Source organism: Hemitrygon akajei, chromosome 7 (genome assembly GCF_048418815.1).
Source record: "Hemitrygon akajei chromosome 7, sHemAka1.3, whole genome shotgun sequence".
In the NCBI taxonomy this organism is placed as follows: domain Eukaryota; kingdom Metazoa; phylum Chordata; class Chondrichthyes; order Myliobatiformes; family Dasyatidae; genus Hemitrygon; species Hemitrygon akajei.
In genome coordinates, this window is record NC_133130.1 from 140389493 (window position 1) to 140406733 (window position 17241).

Genomic DNA, 17241 nt, shown 5'->3' on the forward strand with positions numbered 1-17241 from the left:
TTTTGTCTTGACTTATGAATTCCTTGTTTACTTGTCTGTTTTTGAATCAAATTATACATACAAGAAGTAATTTAAAAAAATTTTCCTTTTTGAATTAAAATTTCTATTTCATTAGGCTTCGGCATTAACATTGTTTGACCCAGTTTATCTCTTAAATAAGCCCTTAATTGAAAGTAACAGAAAAGAGTGTTGTTTGATATTTTATATTTATTCTTTAGTTGATCAAACAACATCAATATACCTCCTTCAAAACAGTCACCTATATATGTAATCCCTTTTTGAAACCAATTATATAAAAGTTGGTTATCCATTGTAAAAGGAATGAGTCCATTTTGAATTAGGGTTCTCTTTGCTAATAAAGATTTCTTTATCTCATCATCAACATTTATCTTATTCCATAAATCAATCAAATGTTTTAATATAAGAGATTCTTTCTTTTCCCGTATCCATTTGGATTCCCATTTATATATAACATCTTCTGGTATATTTTCTCCTATCTTATCTAACTCTATTCTAATCCATTCCTTAAGTTGATACTTGTTTCTCAGCCATAACCTCCCAATTTTAATTATCCACTTGTATAGTCCATCACAACTTGTCAATGTTATTCACCCTGGTTAGTTACAACCATACTTTTTATTTCTGTTTGGTTACTCTGGCTTGTTTCGTGATGTGATTTGTTTCTGTCCTATCAGTTTGGTGGCTTTGAAGGCAGGTACAGAAGACCAGCTGAATCGTGAAAAGGATAAACTGCAAGTGACGTTATGGCAACTTTACAACTGTGAGAGGCTGCTCCTCGCCTTTGATAATGGGATTGACAGCCTCTATTACTTCCTATATGGCATTGAAGGTGCCAGTGAGGTTTGTGTGAAATGTACTACTGAGTTTAAAGAAAAAATGTTTTGCATTTCAGGTTGATGGCAACCGATTATCTGAACATTAGGAGCAGGAGCAGACACAGACCACAAAACCTCTCGAGTCTTTGTAACTGGTCTTTTATCTCCACTCCATTTTCAAACAATACTAACATAGAACAATACTGCACAGGCCCTTCAGCTCATGATTTCTATGTAGGCCATGATGCCATTTTAAACTCATCCCATTTCCCTGCTCATGGTCTGTATCCCTCCATTTACTGCAAATTCATCTGTCTATCAAAATGCTTCTTAAATGTTGCTATCATTTCTGCTTCCATCACCTCCCCTGATGGCATATTCCAGGCTCCTGATGAAAACTTACCTTGCAAATCTCCTTCAAAATTCTCCTTCTCACCTTAAACCTATACCCTCTGGTGTCTGACATTTCCATCATGGGAAAAAGACTCTTGACTGTTGTAATTGTATGAACTTCTTTCAGGGTATCCCTCAGCCTCAGGCATTCAAGAAAAAACATGTTTCTCCAATCTTTCCTCATGCCCAATTTTGTCCAATCCATTTGTCTGCACCCTCTCCAAAACCTCAGCATCCTTTCTGTGATATGGTGAACAGAGCTGCCAACTCATCTGGTTTTTCCTGGAATTACAAAATTCTATGGTCCTTCAACAGCTTCAATGGTTGTGACTCCGCAGTCATCTGCGGTAGAGAATTCCAAAGAGTCACAGCACAGGATGAAGAAATTACATCCAAGGTCAGTCCCAAATCTGTGACCCCTTATCTTAAGACTGCGTCTTCAGTTTTTGACCCTCTAGCCAGAGGAGACAGGCCTTACTGCATCCACCCTGTCAACCTCCTGGAGGTTACCTCTCACTCCAGGAGTGAATCTAGTTAACCCTTGTTGGACTAGTTTCAAAGCAAGTTTATTTCTCCTGAGATAAAGGGACCAAAACTACAGAGTACTCATGATGTGGTCTTGGCAAAGCTTTGTACAATTGTAACCAGTTTCTTGCTAGATTTCTGATATTTGCAATAAAAGCCAAATATAGTTATGTTAACAATTATGAGCCACACATCTAAATCTTTTAACACTAACATTTAATAACTTCTCTTAATTTTTAAAATTTTGCTTTTCTAAGTCTACCTAAATTAATATGTTTGTCCATGTTATTAGTTTATCTTCCACCCTCTTCCCCACTCAACATGATCTGTCCATATCCTTTTGTTATCTCTTTATGAATGCCTACAATTTAGTTCCCCTCCTAGCTTTGCATTGTCATACATCCATAACTTACAACCTGTCAACTCAAAGTTGGTCTGTTTATTCCTGCTCAGTTTGCTGGGTATTCACCTGACCCCTTCCTATACTAATATTGCACTCATTCCATGAGTCATGGAGTCCACCATTTCCCGAACGATACATGTGATGCTAACTGGTCCTTAGTTTTCTCTTTCTTTGAACAGTGGCATTATATTTTTTGCTTTCAAATATCAAGCTACCACTAAAGCTAAAGAAGGTGACTGCCTCCTGGATCAACATATTCTGGTAATTTGCCCCTTTCCCAAAGCACTCATCTCTGCAGCTCAGACTCCAGATCAACAGGTCAACGTTTGACTTGCTTAAGAGGCGGGCATGAAACTGTAAACCTGTTTTCAGAGGATCTCACAGGTCCTGAGAAACTTCACTTGCAGCTACAAAGCCTTTACTGCCATCCTTCTCAAACTGTTCTAGGTATTCAGTTAGTTGAGGTTTCTGTTTACTCATGTTTAATTAATTCTTAATTTAGTAGTTTAACTAAACATTTAATAGCTTCTAGTATTTAGTTTTGCATTTTAAGCTGTTGAATTTTTTTTTCAAAATAAGGTCTGAATTCATACACCACACCTCCCTTCTCTTATGCTGAATTCCCACAATGACGAAGTTTCCTAGCTTGGTCCCTGTGTGATGTCTCTTCAGAATGCTCATTAACTTTGGATTGTGCATTCAGGTCTCGGGGTTGGGGGGGGGGGGTGTCCCTTGAGTGTATACTCCAACAGCAGTTAGTAACGAAGAAAAGTTCTCAACTAAAAATACAATTTTTCTCTCTCCACAAATTCTGATCTGCTAAGTATTTGCAGCATTTTTTAAATTTCAAGTCTTCGATATTTATATTTTGCTTGTGTATTTAAAAAGTAATTTTAATGGTAATGCTAAGATCTTCATTAAGTCTTTGCAATGGTAAGATACAGTGATGAGTTACACCCACAGTAATAGTATCAGAGGAAGAGAGGCTATTCAGATGGTTACATTAACAACAAAGCCCTGTGCTTGTTTGACCAATCAGTGAGATTGTGACTGATCTGCATCTTAATTCCACACAGCCACTGTTGCTTCCTTCTCTGGAAACAAAACAAAAGCCCTGGTGATAGTTGTCTTGAGGTTCAAATTCACCTTCACTGCATCGTTAATACAGCACTAAAGCAGGCCTTTTGGCTCACCACGTCTGTGTTGACCGTCAAATACACATCCATACAAGTTACTTCTGCTAGCACTTGTGTGCTATGCCTGGCAATTCAAATGCTTGTCCAGATGCTTTTGAAATGTGAGGATTCCTTGAAATGGTTTCAGTTGGTTGGGGGGCAGTGGAATCATCCTGCAAGAGTTATAATCATCATGCAGCACAGGATCAGTCCCTTTGGCCCACCCTATCCATGCAGGCAATGAAATACTCATTACTGATCCCATTGACTAGCATCTTGGTCCATAATGGGGTGGCAGCATCTCAGTCTGCTACCAACCTCAGCCATGTAAAGCAATTATCTAGGTTCTAGATGACTGTGCATCATGTTTCCCCCAGGTGTCCTGAGCCTCATCCCTATGAGACCCTAACTTCCAGAGCCAGTTTTCTCTGCATGTTCACCAGGATGTGCTCCACTGACCATGATGTTTAATGGATGGTCCACTGGCTCTGATTCTCAGTAGGATGTGTTCCGCTGACACTGACTATGCGGAAATCGTTTCACTGACTCACCAGGATGTATTCCACTGACGCTGACCCTGCCACTTCCATCTGCAGCTGCTGGCCTTCATTTCCTAGCTTGCACACCGCTGTACTGAAACAGTTTGTGGTGACCTTCCCTAGAGGTTTAATTCATTACCGGTTGAGGGAATATCTTGACAGGAAGGTTCTCACAGTGAGCCATCTAATTATGTTTTGTTCTTCCTTAGCTTATATCTAGTGAACCACTGGATACCTATGAAAAGTTACATATATGTGACGAGAAATTAGTTTTCTTGGAGAATAAGCTTGCAGATTTTGTTTTCGAGGACTGGATGAGAAGCGAGCAGGAGAAGGTAAAGTCCTATATTATGAACTGGAATCTGAGATTTGGCTACAGCTGGGATAACTAACACAGGCCTGATGCTCGTATGCCAGCTGAATGTTGTGGCAGAACCGTTTCCTCTTTGAGAAAATGCCAGGTTGCTCATGGCAATGTTGGTGCAGTCTGATGCGCCTTACATCCCTGCGATGTGGTCTGGTGTCCTTTCCTACAGAATACCTCTTGCAGAACAGTCCAGAGTCCACAATGTTGCCAACACAATTACGGATGACTGTATAGCTGTTAAGGTGTGAATGAAAGTCTCACAGAATTAGCATGGCAGTTATTGACACTGGCAAGGCACGTTACTGTGTTAATGCTGACAGAAGGCACTGCGAGTACTCCCAGTGACATATTGGGAATGAAGAAGTTATGTCCTTCTGTTAAAGATAAGTGGTAGTTAATCCATTATGTTCATTGCTTAAAAGTTTAAAGTAAATTTATTACCAAAGTACATGTATATCACCATATACAGCCCTGAGATTCATTTTCCTGTGGGAATACTCAAGAAATCCACAATAGTATCAATTAAAGACCACACCAGCCAGTGTGCAAAAGACAACAAACTGTACAAAAAGAAAGAAATTATAATAAATAAATTGGCAATAAATATTGAGAAGGTGAGATGAAGAGTCCTTGAAAGTCAGTCAGTCCATAGGTCATGGGAGCATTTCAGTGATGTGGCAAGTGGAGTTAACTGAAGTTACCTCTTTGGTTCAAGAGCCTGATGGTTGAGGGGTAATAACTGGACCTGAACCTGGTTGTGTGGATCCTGAGACTTCTGAACCTTCTTCCTGATGGTAGCAGCGAGAAAAGAGCATGACCTGGGTGGTAGGGGTCCCTGACAATGGATGCTGCTTTCCTGTGACAATGCTTAGACCATAAGATGTAGGATCAGGATTAGGCCATTCAGCCCATCGAGTCTGCTCTGCCATTCCATCATGGCTGATCCCAGATCCCACTCAATCCCATATTCCTGCCTCCTTGCCATATCCTTTGATGCCTTGACTGATCAGAAAATTATCAACTTCCGCCTTAAATGTACCTTAAATGACTTGGCCTCCACCGCAGTCTGTGGCAGAACATTCCACAGATTCACTACTCTCTGGCTAAAAAAATACCTCCTTACTTCTGTTCTAAAAGGTTGACCCTCAGTTTTGAGGCTATGCCCTCTAATTCTGGATACCCTACCAAAGGAAACATCCTCTCCACATCCACCCTATCTAGTGCTTCATATAGACCTGCTCAGCGGTGGGGAGGACTTTACCTATGATGGACTGGGCCATATCCAATAATTTTTGTAGGACTTTCCATTCAAGAGCATTGGTGTTTACATAGCTGTAATGCAGCCAATCAGTATACTCTCCACCACACATAGATGAAAGTTTGTCAAAATTTTAGATGTCGCGCCGAATCTTCGCAAACTCTTAAGGAAGTAGAGGCAGTGATGTGCTTTCTTTATAATTGCACTTATGTGCTGGGCTCAGGACAGGTCCTCTGAAATGATAACACCAAGGTATTTAAAGTTGCTAACCCTCTCCCATCTCTGATCCTCCATTGAAGATTGGCTTGTGGACCTCTGATTTCCTCCTCCTGAAGTAGATAATCAGCTCCTTGGTGTGGCTGACATTGAGTAAGAGGTTGTTGTTGTGGCACCACTCAGCCAGATTTTGAATCTCCATCCTATATGCTAATTTGTCACCACCTTTGACTTGGTCTACGACAGTGGAGTCATCAGCAAACTTGAATGTGCATTGGAGCTGTGCTCAGTCACACAGTCATAAACGTAACGCAAAAAACAAGAGCAGTCCACCCCAATGCATTTCAAATCATTGTCAGGGACTTCAACCAGGCTTTTTTGAAGAAATCCCTGCCCAGTTACTATCAGCTATAACCTGTAGCCCCAGAGGTCCCAACACACTAGATCACTATTATACTTAGACAAGGAATACCTACTGTTCCATACCCAGACCCATTTTGGTAAATCCGATCACTTGGCTGCCCTCCTACCTGCATACAGAGAGGGGCTAAAGAGCAAAGCTCCAGAGATTAGGACAACAAAGAAGTGTTTAGGGGATGCAAAGGAGCGGCTGTGGGTTTACTTCAAGTCGGTGGAATGAATTGAGTTCAAGGATTCATCTGTGGACCTGAGTGAATGCACCACGGTTGTACTTAGTTTTATTAAGACAGTTGTAGATGAGTGTGTCCCCATAAAATCATTCAGAGTCTTCCCCAACTAGAAGCCTTGAATGAACCATGAGATGCTCAATCTGCAGGGGACCAGATAAGAGGCATTCAAATCTGGTGACCAAGAAAGTTAGGGAGAGGTCCAGGTATGATCTCTGGAAAGCCTTCTCATGGGCAAAGTGGCACTTCTGGACTAGACTTAAATCAGCGAAAGATGCTCGACAGTTGTGCAGGGCTTGAATGCTATCGACTCTTATAAAGTAAAATCAAGCAACGTAGGGGACAACAGGTTTTTGCTTCCAGATGAACACAATGCCTTCTATGCTCACTTTACCATCAAAACATTGAGGAACCATCACAAACCCCATTGATCCTGTGATTTCAGTCTTTGAGGCTAACGTATGAGCAGCCTTCGGGAGGGTGAACCCACAAGAAGCTTCCAGCCCAGATGGGGTACCTGGCCAAATACTCAAGACCTGTGCTGATCATCTGGCTGGAGTGCTCACTGAGATCTTTAACCTCTCACTTTGGCAGTCTGAGGTACCCACCTGCTTTGTGCAGACTTTATTTATGCCAGTGGCTAAGAAGAACATGTCAGTCCACGGCACTCTCTACTGCTGCAACTCATGTTGAAGGAACAATACCTTATATTCCATCTGGGTAGCCTCCAACCTGATGGCATGAGCATCGATTTCTCGAACTTCCAGTAATGGCAACCCGCCCCCCCCCCCTTTACTATTCCCCATTCCAATTTCCCTCTCTCATCTTCTTACCTGCCCATCACCTCCTGCTGCTCCTCCCCTTCCCTTTCTTCCATGTCCTTCTGTTTTATCTTTTACTTCTTCACCAATCAATTTCCCAGCTCTTTGCTTCACCCCACCCTTCTGATTTCACCAATCTCCTACCACCTTGTAATTCTTCCTCTCCTTCCCCCATCATCTTATCCTGACTTGTCAGCTTTTCTCTCCAGTCCTGATGAATGGTCTTGCCCCGAATCGTCAACTGTTTACTCTTTTCCGTAGATACTGCCTGGCCTGCTGAGTTCCTCCAGCATTTTCTGTGTGTTACTTGTAAGCATTTCTCCCTATTTTGTTAATTCTTCACTATCTCTACTGCATTTGATACAGCTTTCAACAAGGCTCCTTCTGCATGAATTAAAACAAAATCTAAGCTAAGTAAACAAACCATGAGGGTCCTAACTTCTCCTATGGTCAGAATATATCTGTATGTGTTTAAGTAAAGGGTTTTGCACCTCATATTCAGTAGCTTCATTGTAAACAGGAAAGGAAATTATATACGGTAGATCTTTCAATGGTATCTGGGAGCTCAGTGAGCTCACTGACGTGTTGGAGTGTGTGAACTATGGGATATGACTGACCTCAGCTGCTCCATTTTGACATTACGTTTGCAGTCAGCTGGCAGATACGGGCCCAGGAAGTTCTGACATTGCTTGGCCAGGGTTCTGATTCAACCTTGAAGCTTAGGCAACTTGTATATTGCAGATTATAAAACCCACCTTGTATGCTGTTGTATGAACACGCAATTCCTTCATTTCACCTACCTCAAGTTCGAGACAACTTGTCAGTTCTCTTTTTCTCATCTATGATTCCCACTTCTGCCATTTCTCTGTCAATAAGTTTCATGTTCTGGCCTCTGTGAGTAAAGGGAAGTCTCCTTATTTCCCCATTGCAATTTTTTTAAAATAATTGCCTGTATTTATAACTCTTAATTTTAGATTAACCTACAAATGGGCTTGTTCCTTCCTCTGTCCAACTTGTATCGTTTTTAAACACAAAATTAGGTGTTATCTAGTTCTTATGCTATAATGAACAGGAAACACTGATTTTGATCATTCATTTCCTATGTTCTAATGCCATTCATGTAAATCTTATACAGTTTACCCCTGAATTACGGGAGAGTTATGTTCCTAGAAAACAGACAGTATCGTGATTTTCAGAAGCTCAAAGCTGATTCATTTTCACATGCATCAAGAGATGGGAGTTGAAAAAAATTCTATTGATTCACTATTTTCAAATAAATTCCACAAAAGATGCATTTTATTCTGTATCTTAACTATCTTGCTTGTTTTTGGTTTTTAATTGGATACACCACTCTAATTTGTCTTTTAAAGTACTGCCACTGGTTTGTTCTCTGCTTATTTTTCAGAATTTTCTTCCTGTTTATTATCTTTAATAATATGCCTATTTTCTCATTATTTCTCTTTGCCCATCCACTATTCCATTCTTTCATGTCCTACTGCCGTGCTTAATCCTAATATTTGAAAATACTCGATTATGGTACTTCCTAAGCTTCATTTCTTTATTTTTGTGCCCCACTAACTTTTGCAAAGTCTTGTGGTGGTTCTTTGTTTATTGGACGTTAATGTGTACCAAAGCAGTCTGTGACAATAGTTTATGTTTCTCTTTTCGCTGCTGCTTCCCACCAGCATTTTTGAGGCTGGTGTTGAAACACATCAGTTCCTGTCTGAGTGGCGGCTTGGATCCACTTCAGTTTGACTACTGAAGTAACAGGTCCTCAGCAGATGCCATCTCATTGGCTCTTCACAAAACCCTGGAACATCTGGACAGCAAGGATGCATACATCAGGATGTTCTTTATTGATTACAGCTCAGCATTTAATAAAATCATCCCTTCAGAACTAGTCAGTAAACTCCAAGACCTGGGCCTCAATACCCCCTTCTGCAATAGGATCCTGGATTTCCTCACTTGTAGACCCCAGTGGATTTGGAATGGCAAAAATATCTCCTCCACAATCTCCCATCAGCACAGGAAAACCACGGGTAGGTGTGCTTAGCCCCCTACACGCCATATATGTTTGCTGATGACACCACTGTGTGGTCTCTGTCTAAGTTGGTGATAAATCAGCATACAGGAAGGAGATTGAAAATTTGGCTGAGTGATGTAATAACATCAACCTCTCACTCACTTTCACTAAGACCAAGGAACTGATTATAGACTTCAGGAGAGGGAAATCAGAGGTCTGTGAGCCAGTACTCAGAGGAGAGGGTCAGTAACCTTAAATTCATGGGTGTCACCATCTCAAAGCTCCTGTCCTAGGCCCATCATATAAATATAATTGCAAAGAAAGCACAACAGCGCCTCTTACTTCCTCAGGAGTCTGCGAAGATTCGGCATGACATCAAAAACCTTGGCAAACTTCTTTACTTGTGTGGTGGAAAGTGTGAGGACTGGCTAAATTATGGCCTGGTATGAGAACACCATTGCCTTCAAGTGGAAAGTCCTACAAAAAGTAGTGGATTTGGCCCAGTACATCACAGGTAAAGCCCCCTCCCAAACATTGAACACATCCACATGAAACATTGTCATAAAAAAGCAGCGTGCGTCATCGAAGAGCCTCACCACCCAGGCCATGCTCTTTTCTGGCTGCTGCCATCAGGTAGAATGTACAAGATCATCAGGACTCACACCACCAGGTTCAAGAACAGTTACTACCCCTCAGCCATCAGGCTCTTGAACAAAAGGGGATAACTACACTCATTTGATTTCTGGTGTTCCCACAACTGATGGTCTCACTTTAAGGACTCGTTTATCTTGTTATTTTGTGTTCTTTCATTCCATGTTATTTCATATTTGTTATTTATTGCTATTTATTTATATTTGCATTTGCACAAATTTGTTGTTCATTGATCCTATTTACATTTACTGTTCTAGAGATTTGCTAAGTGTGCCTGCAGGAAAATGAATCTCAGGGTTGTGTGTGGTGACATGTATGTACTTTGATAATAAATTTTACTTTGAACTTTGATTTTTGAGGATTTTGGAAATCCCTGATTATTATTACTCTATTACTTATGAACCAGTTTCTTCAAATTTATTTCCTCAACTGCTGGTTTAAATAACGTCCCACATCTTTCAAGTCAATCTGTTAAAATAGTTTCTGTTAATTAGTGCCAGTTTTGTCTTTTGTCCTAATGCCATTGTATTATCCTTGAATATCAACAACAATTATTGCTAGAAATCTGAAATAAAAACAAACTCCAAGAAGCACTCAGCAGGTCAAGGAGAACGTTTCTCTTTCTTTAAAAGCTACCTGACCTGAGAATTTCCCAAATTTCTATTTTTATACAGTTCTTCACTAGCCCAGCTGCTGCCTGTCTTCTCTTTGCTTTTTGTGGCAGTGATATATTAAGAAAAATTTTGAAGCCAATTGTATTCACAGTATAGCTGTGTTTGAGTCATCTTCACTATATCAATTATTGCATTGTCTACTCACTTTGTTTTAAACATTGCACACATTGTTGTCAGAATAGTCAATTATTATTCCTCCATTTTATAATGGTTATTAAAGACCGACTTATTTAATTTCTAACCATCTGTGCTTTCTCTGTTCTTTCTTTTAGTTTGTCCTTTCCTATTTATTCCTGGCTCTTTTATGGTACCTTCTAAAGGTTCCAGCATTGTTTAAAGTTTTATGAGCAGCCGAGCTATTCTTTTTTTAAAAACACATTGCTGGAGGAACTCAGTGGATTAAAGAGCACCTGTAGAGGCAAAGAGATGGTTAATACTTTGATTTGTGACCCTGAATCAGCATTGAAAGTGTGGAGGGAAGATAAAGAGGTGAGGGGAAGAGATGAGAGAGGGAGTAGGTGGAAGTAAGTCAAAGTACACATATTTCACTATATACTAACTTGACATTCATTTTCTTGCAGGCATTTACAGGAAAATAAAGAAATGCAATATAATTTATGAAAAACTATACATATATAAAGACTGATAAACCACCAACATTAGATATATTAAAAAATTGAGAACATAAATTGTAGAGACCTTGAAAGTGAGCCTCCAGGCTGTGGGATCAGTTCAGAGTTGAATTGAGTGAAGTTGTCCATGCCAGTTCAGAAGCCTGATGGCTGTAGGGTAATAACTGTTCCTGAACCTGGTGAACTGGGCCCCAAGAGTCTTGTACCTCTTGCCCAATGGTAGTAGCAAGAAGAAATTGACCAACAACAGCGGTGTCATGAGCGTCTACTTAGCCACACAATCATAGCGAGTAGATGCTTATAGTGATTATGGAGGAGATGTTGCCAATCTGTACTGACTGGGATCTGCAAGTGAGAAAATCAAGGATCCATTTGCAGAGAAAAGTATCAAGGCCCAAGTCTTGAAGCTTAGTGATTAGTTTTGAAGGGACGCATGCTGAGCTGTAGTCAATGAAGAGCATCTTCATTGTCTAGGTGTCCCAGAACTGAGTGAAGAGCCAATGCCATAGCATCTACTTTTGAGCTGTTGTGACGGTAGACAAATTGGAGCAGATCCATGTCACTCCTCAGGCAGGAGTTCATAAGCTTCATGACCAATCTCTCAAAGTGCTACATTACAATAGATGCAAGTGGTACTGGGCTTACATTGAAGCTCTCTGATCAGAATATATTCCTCCCATTTCAAGATGACTATCTTGTGTACAAGATAATGAGAGGCATTGATTGTGTGGATAGTCAGAGGCTTTTCCCAGGGCTGAAATGGCTAGCACGAGAGGGCATAGTTTTAAGGTGCTTGGAAGTAGGTACAGAGGAGAAGCAGGTTACCACATTTTTCTTGGGCACCAGTATGACTGAAGCCTTTTGAAGCAGGTGGGTCTTCAGTTGCCCAAAGTGAGAGGTTGAAGATCTCTTTGAACATTCCAGCCAGTTGGTTAATGTAGGTTTCCAGTACTTAGCCAGGTATACCATCTGAGCCAGATACTTTCTGTGGGTTCAGCTTCCTGAAGGGGCTCTCACAGGGTTGTTGAGGCTGTGAGGACTTGTGAATGTGCTTCCATATTATGTTGGACAAAGTGAGCATAAAAGGCATTAAGATCATTTGTTCAGAAGGGTCTCGTCCCAAAACATCGACTGTACTCTTTTCCATAGATGCTGCCTGGCCTGCTGAGTTCCTCCAGCATTTCCTCCAGTTTCTTTTCAGGGATAGTTTTAAGGTGCTTGGAAGTAGGTACAGAGGGCATAGTTTTAAGGTGCTTGGATGTAGATACAGAGGAGATGTCAGGGTAAGTTTTTTATGCAGAGAGTGGTGAGTAGGTGGAATGGGCTGCCGATGGCGGTGGTGGAGACGGAAACAATAGGGTCTTTTAAGAGACTCCTGGATGGCTACATGATGCTTAGAAAAATAGAGGGCTATGGGTAAAGCCTAGGTTGTTCTAAGGTTGGGACATGTTCGGCACAGCTTTGTGGGCTGAAGGGCATGTATTTTGCTGTAGGTTTTCTATGTTTCTATGTCTCTGTTGGTAATAAACTCTTCTGCACTCTTGGACCTTGGTACAAACCACACTGGCCTGGAAATTCTGGAGCATCTAAATGAATGTGCTAGATGATCATATTGGAGCTCTTGCGAATGTTTCATTTGTCGATCACAATGTGCTATATTAAGTGGCAGTTGCAGCATGAGCTTCAGTCACTACTGAAAAGGTTTTGCATATTGCATTGCCAAAAGTGTGTCGTACAGGACCCAGGCAATTGGGGGACCAGGGGGAAAAAGCCTCGAGGCTTGGCAAAAGGATTGAAGCTGGGGATTCTGTTCAAGTGGAAGGTGGAGTGGGTGTTTCAGAAAGGTCGGGGCCAGGAAGGGGGAGGGTGGTTCAGAGGCAGCAGTCAGGCTGTTGGAGGTTGAAAGGGGTTCTCCATAAGCTGGCTGAGCTGGCGAAAATGAGCAGTTGAGAGGATCAGGAGGGTGGGGAAGGAGATTATTTATTGGGAAGGCTCATGGGGGAGGTGGGGCATGGGTTGAGGCTTGAGTCTTGGTTCAGAAGATTTGGGGGAAGGTTTGGGAGAACAGCGTCAGAATGGGGGATCATCATTGTATGTTGGGGAAGTCTGAAAATGGAACTTAGCTTACAGGAGGCCTAACCTGCTGTAGCATTCTTCGAACCTAATTATTTTAAAGATGCACAATAATGCACTTCTCAGACCATTTTGTCATATTTCCATGCAACCCTTGAGTAGAGATGTAGCTTGGTAATGGTTGCAGCCCATACATAGTTGATTTGAAGATCACATTTAAAAGCACAAGGGCACGCAGTGCTCCCAGTCCAGTTTGCAGTCTGACACAAAATAACCAGGGAATACTCCCCTTTGCTTTTCATTCTGAATAAAGTCATAACTCAGGTTTAAAAAAAAAACCAGTGATCAAAGTTCTAGGTTACTGTCCTTGCCCCTAATTATAGATTCCCACAGAGCTGAGTTATTTTTACTCTGCACAGGCTCAACATTTTGCTGTCATCTTCGAGTCTTTTTATCCTCGCAGGTATTGAATACACTGTACCTTTAGATTGGAGCTGAACCTACTAGACATCCTTTATCACTGCTTTGTTTCATCTTGCCTTTAAATGATAGTCTTACCCTCTCCTTGCACTAGTACCCTGGTGTTGTACACTATATTCCAATGTCATTTACACTGGACAACAAAGATTTTGCTTCCTGAATACTTCGGGGTGTGTTTTATGGATTTTGGGCTGCTGATCATGTAAATCATAATGGAATTTTGCTGTCATGCACCGATGAAATTACCGATAGTGGCATGCAAAAGTTTGGGCACCCCGGTCAAAATTTCTGTTACTGTGAATACCTAAGCGAGTAAAAGATGACCTGATTTCCAAAAGGCATAAAGTTAAAGATGACACATTTCTTTAATATTTTAAAGAAGATTACTTTTTATTTCCATCTTTTACAGTTTCAAAATAACAAAAAAAGAAAAGGGCCTGAAGCAAAAGTTTGGGCACCCTGCATGGTCAGTACTTAGTATCACCCCCTTTGGCAAGTATCACAGCTTGTAAACGCTTTCTGTAGCCAGCTAAGAGTCTTTCAATTCTTGTTTGGGGGATTTTCGCCCATTCTTCCTTGCAAAAGGCATCTAGTTCTGTGAGATTCTTGGGCTGTCCTGCATGCAGTGCTCCTTTGAGGTCTATCCACAGATTGTCGATGATGCTTAGGTCGGGGGACTATGAGGACCATGGCAAAACCTACAGCTTGCGCCTCTTGAGGTAGTCCATTGTGGATTTTGAGGTGTATTTAGGATCATTATCCTATTGTAGAAGCCATCCTTTTTTCATCTTCAGCTTTTTTTTTACAGACGGTGTGATGTTTGCTTCCAGAATTTGCTGCTATTTAATTGAATTTATTCTTCCCTCTACCAGTGAAATGTTCCCCATGCCACTGGCTGCAACACAAGCCCAAAGCATGGTCGATCCACCCCCGTGCTTAACAGTTGGAGAGGTGTTCTTTTCATGAAATTCTGCACCCTCTTTTCTCCAAACATACCTTTGCTCATTACGGCCAAAAAGTTCTATTTTAACTTCATCAGTCCACAGGATTTGTTTCCAAAATGCATCAGGCTTGTTCAGATGTTCCTTCGCAAACTTCTGATGCTGATTTTTGTGGTGAGGACACAGGAAAGGTATTCTTCTGATGACTTTTCCATGAAGGTCATATTTGTGCAGGCATCACTGCACAGTAGAACAGTGCACCACCACTCCAGAGTCTGCTAAATATTCCTGAAGGTCTTTTGCAGTCAAATGGGGGGTTTGATTTGCCTTTCTAGCAATCCTACGAGCAGTTCTCTTGAAAGTTTTCTTGGTCTTCCAGACCTCAACTTGACCTTCACCATTCTTGTTAACTGCCATTTCTTAATTACATTACAAACTAAGGAAACAGCTACCTGAAAATGCTTTGCTATCTTCTTATAGCCTTCTCCTGCTTTGTAGGCATCATTTATTTTAATTTTCAGAGTGCAAGGCAGCCACTTAGAGGAGCCCATGGCTGCTGATTGTTGGGACAAGGTTTGAGGAGTCAGGGTATTTAAAAAGCTTTGAAATTTGCATCACCTGGCCTTTCCTAACAATGACTGTGAACAAGCCATAGCCCTAACAAGCTAATTAAGGTCTGAGACCTTGGTAAAAGTTAGCTGAGAGCTCAAATCTCTTGGGGTGCCCAAACTTTTGCATGGTGCTCCTTTCCTTTTTTTTCCCCACTCTAAAATTGTACGAAACAAAAATAATACACTAGTCTTGCTAAAAATGTTGAAAAGAATGTTTTATCTTTAACTTTATGACTTTTGGAGATCAGTTCATCTTCTACTCACTTAACTCTTCACAGTAACAGAAATTTTGACCAGGGATGCCCAAAGTTTTGCATGCCACTGTATATTTGTTATTTCAATTCATAATTCAAGTCAATTAAAACTGTTGCCCACAACATAAGCTGAAAAGTTTACTGTCTTGTGCAGGCATTCTTGGGCATGCTTAGGCAGGGTCGATGCTGCATAGCAGGACAGGTTTTAGAAAGGCTATAAATTAACATGAAGGATTTCAATAGTTGAAACAGATGTTTCCCAGAATAACTGATACCAAGATTAAAGAAGGCATTTTTGTTGATCCACAAATTAAACAGGTCTCAATGACAGACAATTTGAAGAACCTCTAGTGGGGCCATAGAAAATCGCATGGAAGATATTCAGGATGTTGTTAAAAAAAATTATTGGCAACTACAGAACATCAAACAAAATGCAGCATACAAAACCAAGAAGTGCAACACATCACTGAAGATTCAGTTTCTGCATTCCCATTTAGACTTCTTCCCAGAAAATCTTGGTGCTGTCAGTGACGAGCATGGTCAAGGGTTTCACAAGGACATTGTGGTCCTGGAGAAATGGTATCAGCAAATGGAATCCATCAATGCTGGCTGATTATTGTTGGATACTTATGCAAGAAACCTCAGACACTGAGTACAAACGAAAATCATCAACAAAACAATTTTAGTTTAGTTGAACTATTGCAAAGAATCAGTTCCTTTACACATTTAAACGCAATATATTCAATAAAAGTTAATTTGTTTATCCAAATTCCCACGTGATACAAATAGTCTGAAATTATATTAGTGTTCAGCTTCAAGGGGTCTATCATAAACAAAACTGAGGAAGCAACACTTTTGAAAAAATTTGTTGTCCAGTGTTACTTACTAATACTTCTCCTTGCTGCTCCTTTGCAGTTTTGAACATCTCGAGCTCAGATCCCAGCCGACACCTCAGAACTGGGCTGTTTTGAAGTCTTGTCAATTCATTTATGGCAGCACGAATGAATGTGAACCATTGGCTCATTTCTCTTTGACTTGTACTTCACAAAATATTTATCCTTCCTCTATATAGTCAACACTCAAAGGGATGTCTAGCTACCATGTGGATGATTACCTTAATTTTGTGCCATTCCATGTGTAATTGCCTTCTTCCTTCACATTTGGAGTACTATTTTGGTATGATATAAGGCCTATCTTTGTTATAGTTTGGATATCAGTTGTAAATTTGCAGTAATGGGAAAGGTTGGCTGATTTATTATCCCTCTCAATAGAGTACCAGAGCATAGAAACAGGCCCTTCGGACCATCTCATCTGTGTTGACCTGGTCTTCTGCCTAGTCCCATCTCCCTGCACTCGGACAATAGTCCTCTCATCCACATATGTATCTAAACTTCTCTTATATGTTACAATTGGATCTACATTTCTGCCATTTTCACTGGCAACATTTTCACATTCCCGCCACCCTTCGAGTGATGAGGTTTCTTCTCAGATTCCTCTTAAATATTTTACCTTTCACCCAAAACCTCCAGTTCTCAACTCAAACAATGTGAGGATAAAAAATCCTGAATACGTGCACCTTATCTGTATCCCTCATAATTTTAGAAACACAGAAAACCCATAGCACAATACAGGCCCTTGGGCCTACAAAGCTGTGCCAAACATGTCCTTACCTTTGAACTACCTAGGCTTACCCATAGCCCTCTATTTTTCTAAACTCCATGT

The 17241-nt window shown here is 40.8% G+C and overlaps 1 protein-coding gene across 1 annotated transcript in view; it reads left to right on the plus strand.

Moving 5' to 3' along the window:
- The window catches only part of LOC140730066 (coiled-coil domain-containing protein 183-like), an 86106-nt gene that overhangs the window by 65174 nt on the left and 3691 nt on the right, over positions 1–17241 (plus strand). The window contains exons 11-12 of the mRNA XM_073050205.1: positions 696–861; positions 4081–4206. Coding sequence (XP_072906306.1) covers positions 696–861; positions 4081–4206 — 292 coding nt within the window. The remainder of the gene's footprint in view (positions 1–695; positions 862–4080; positions 4207–17241) is intronic.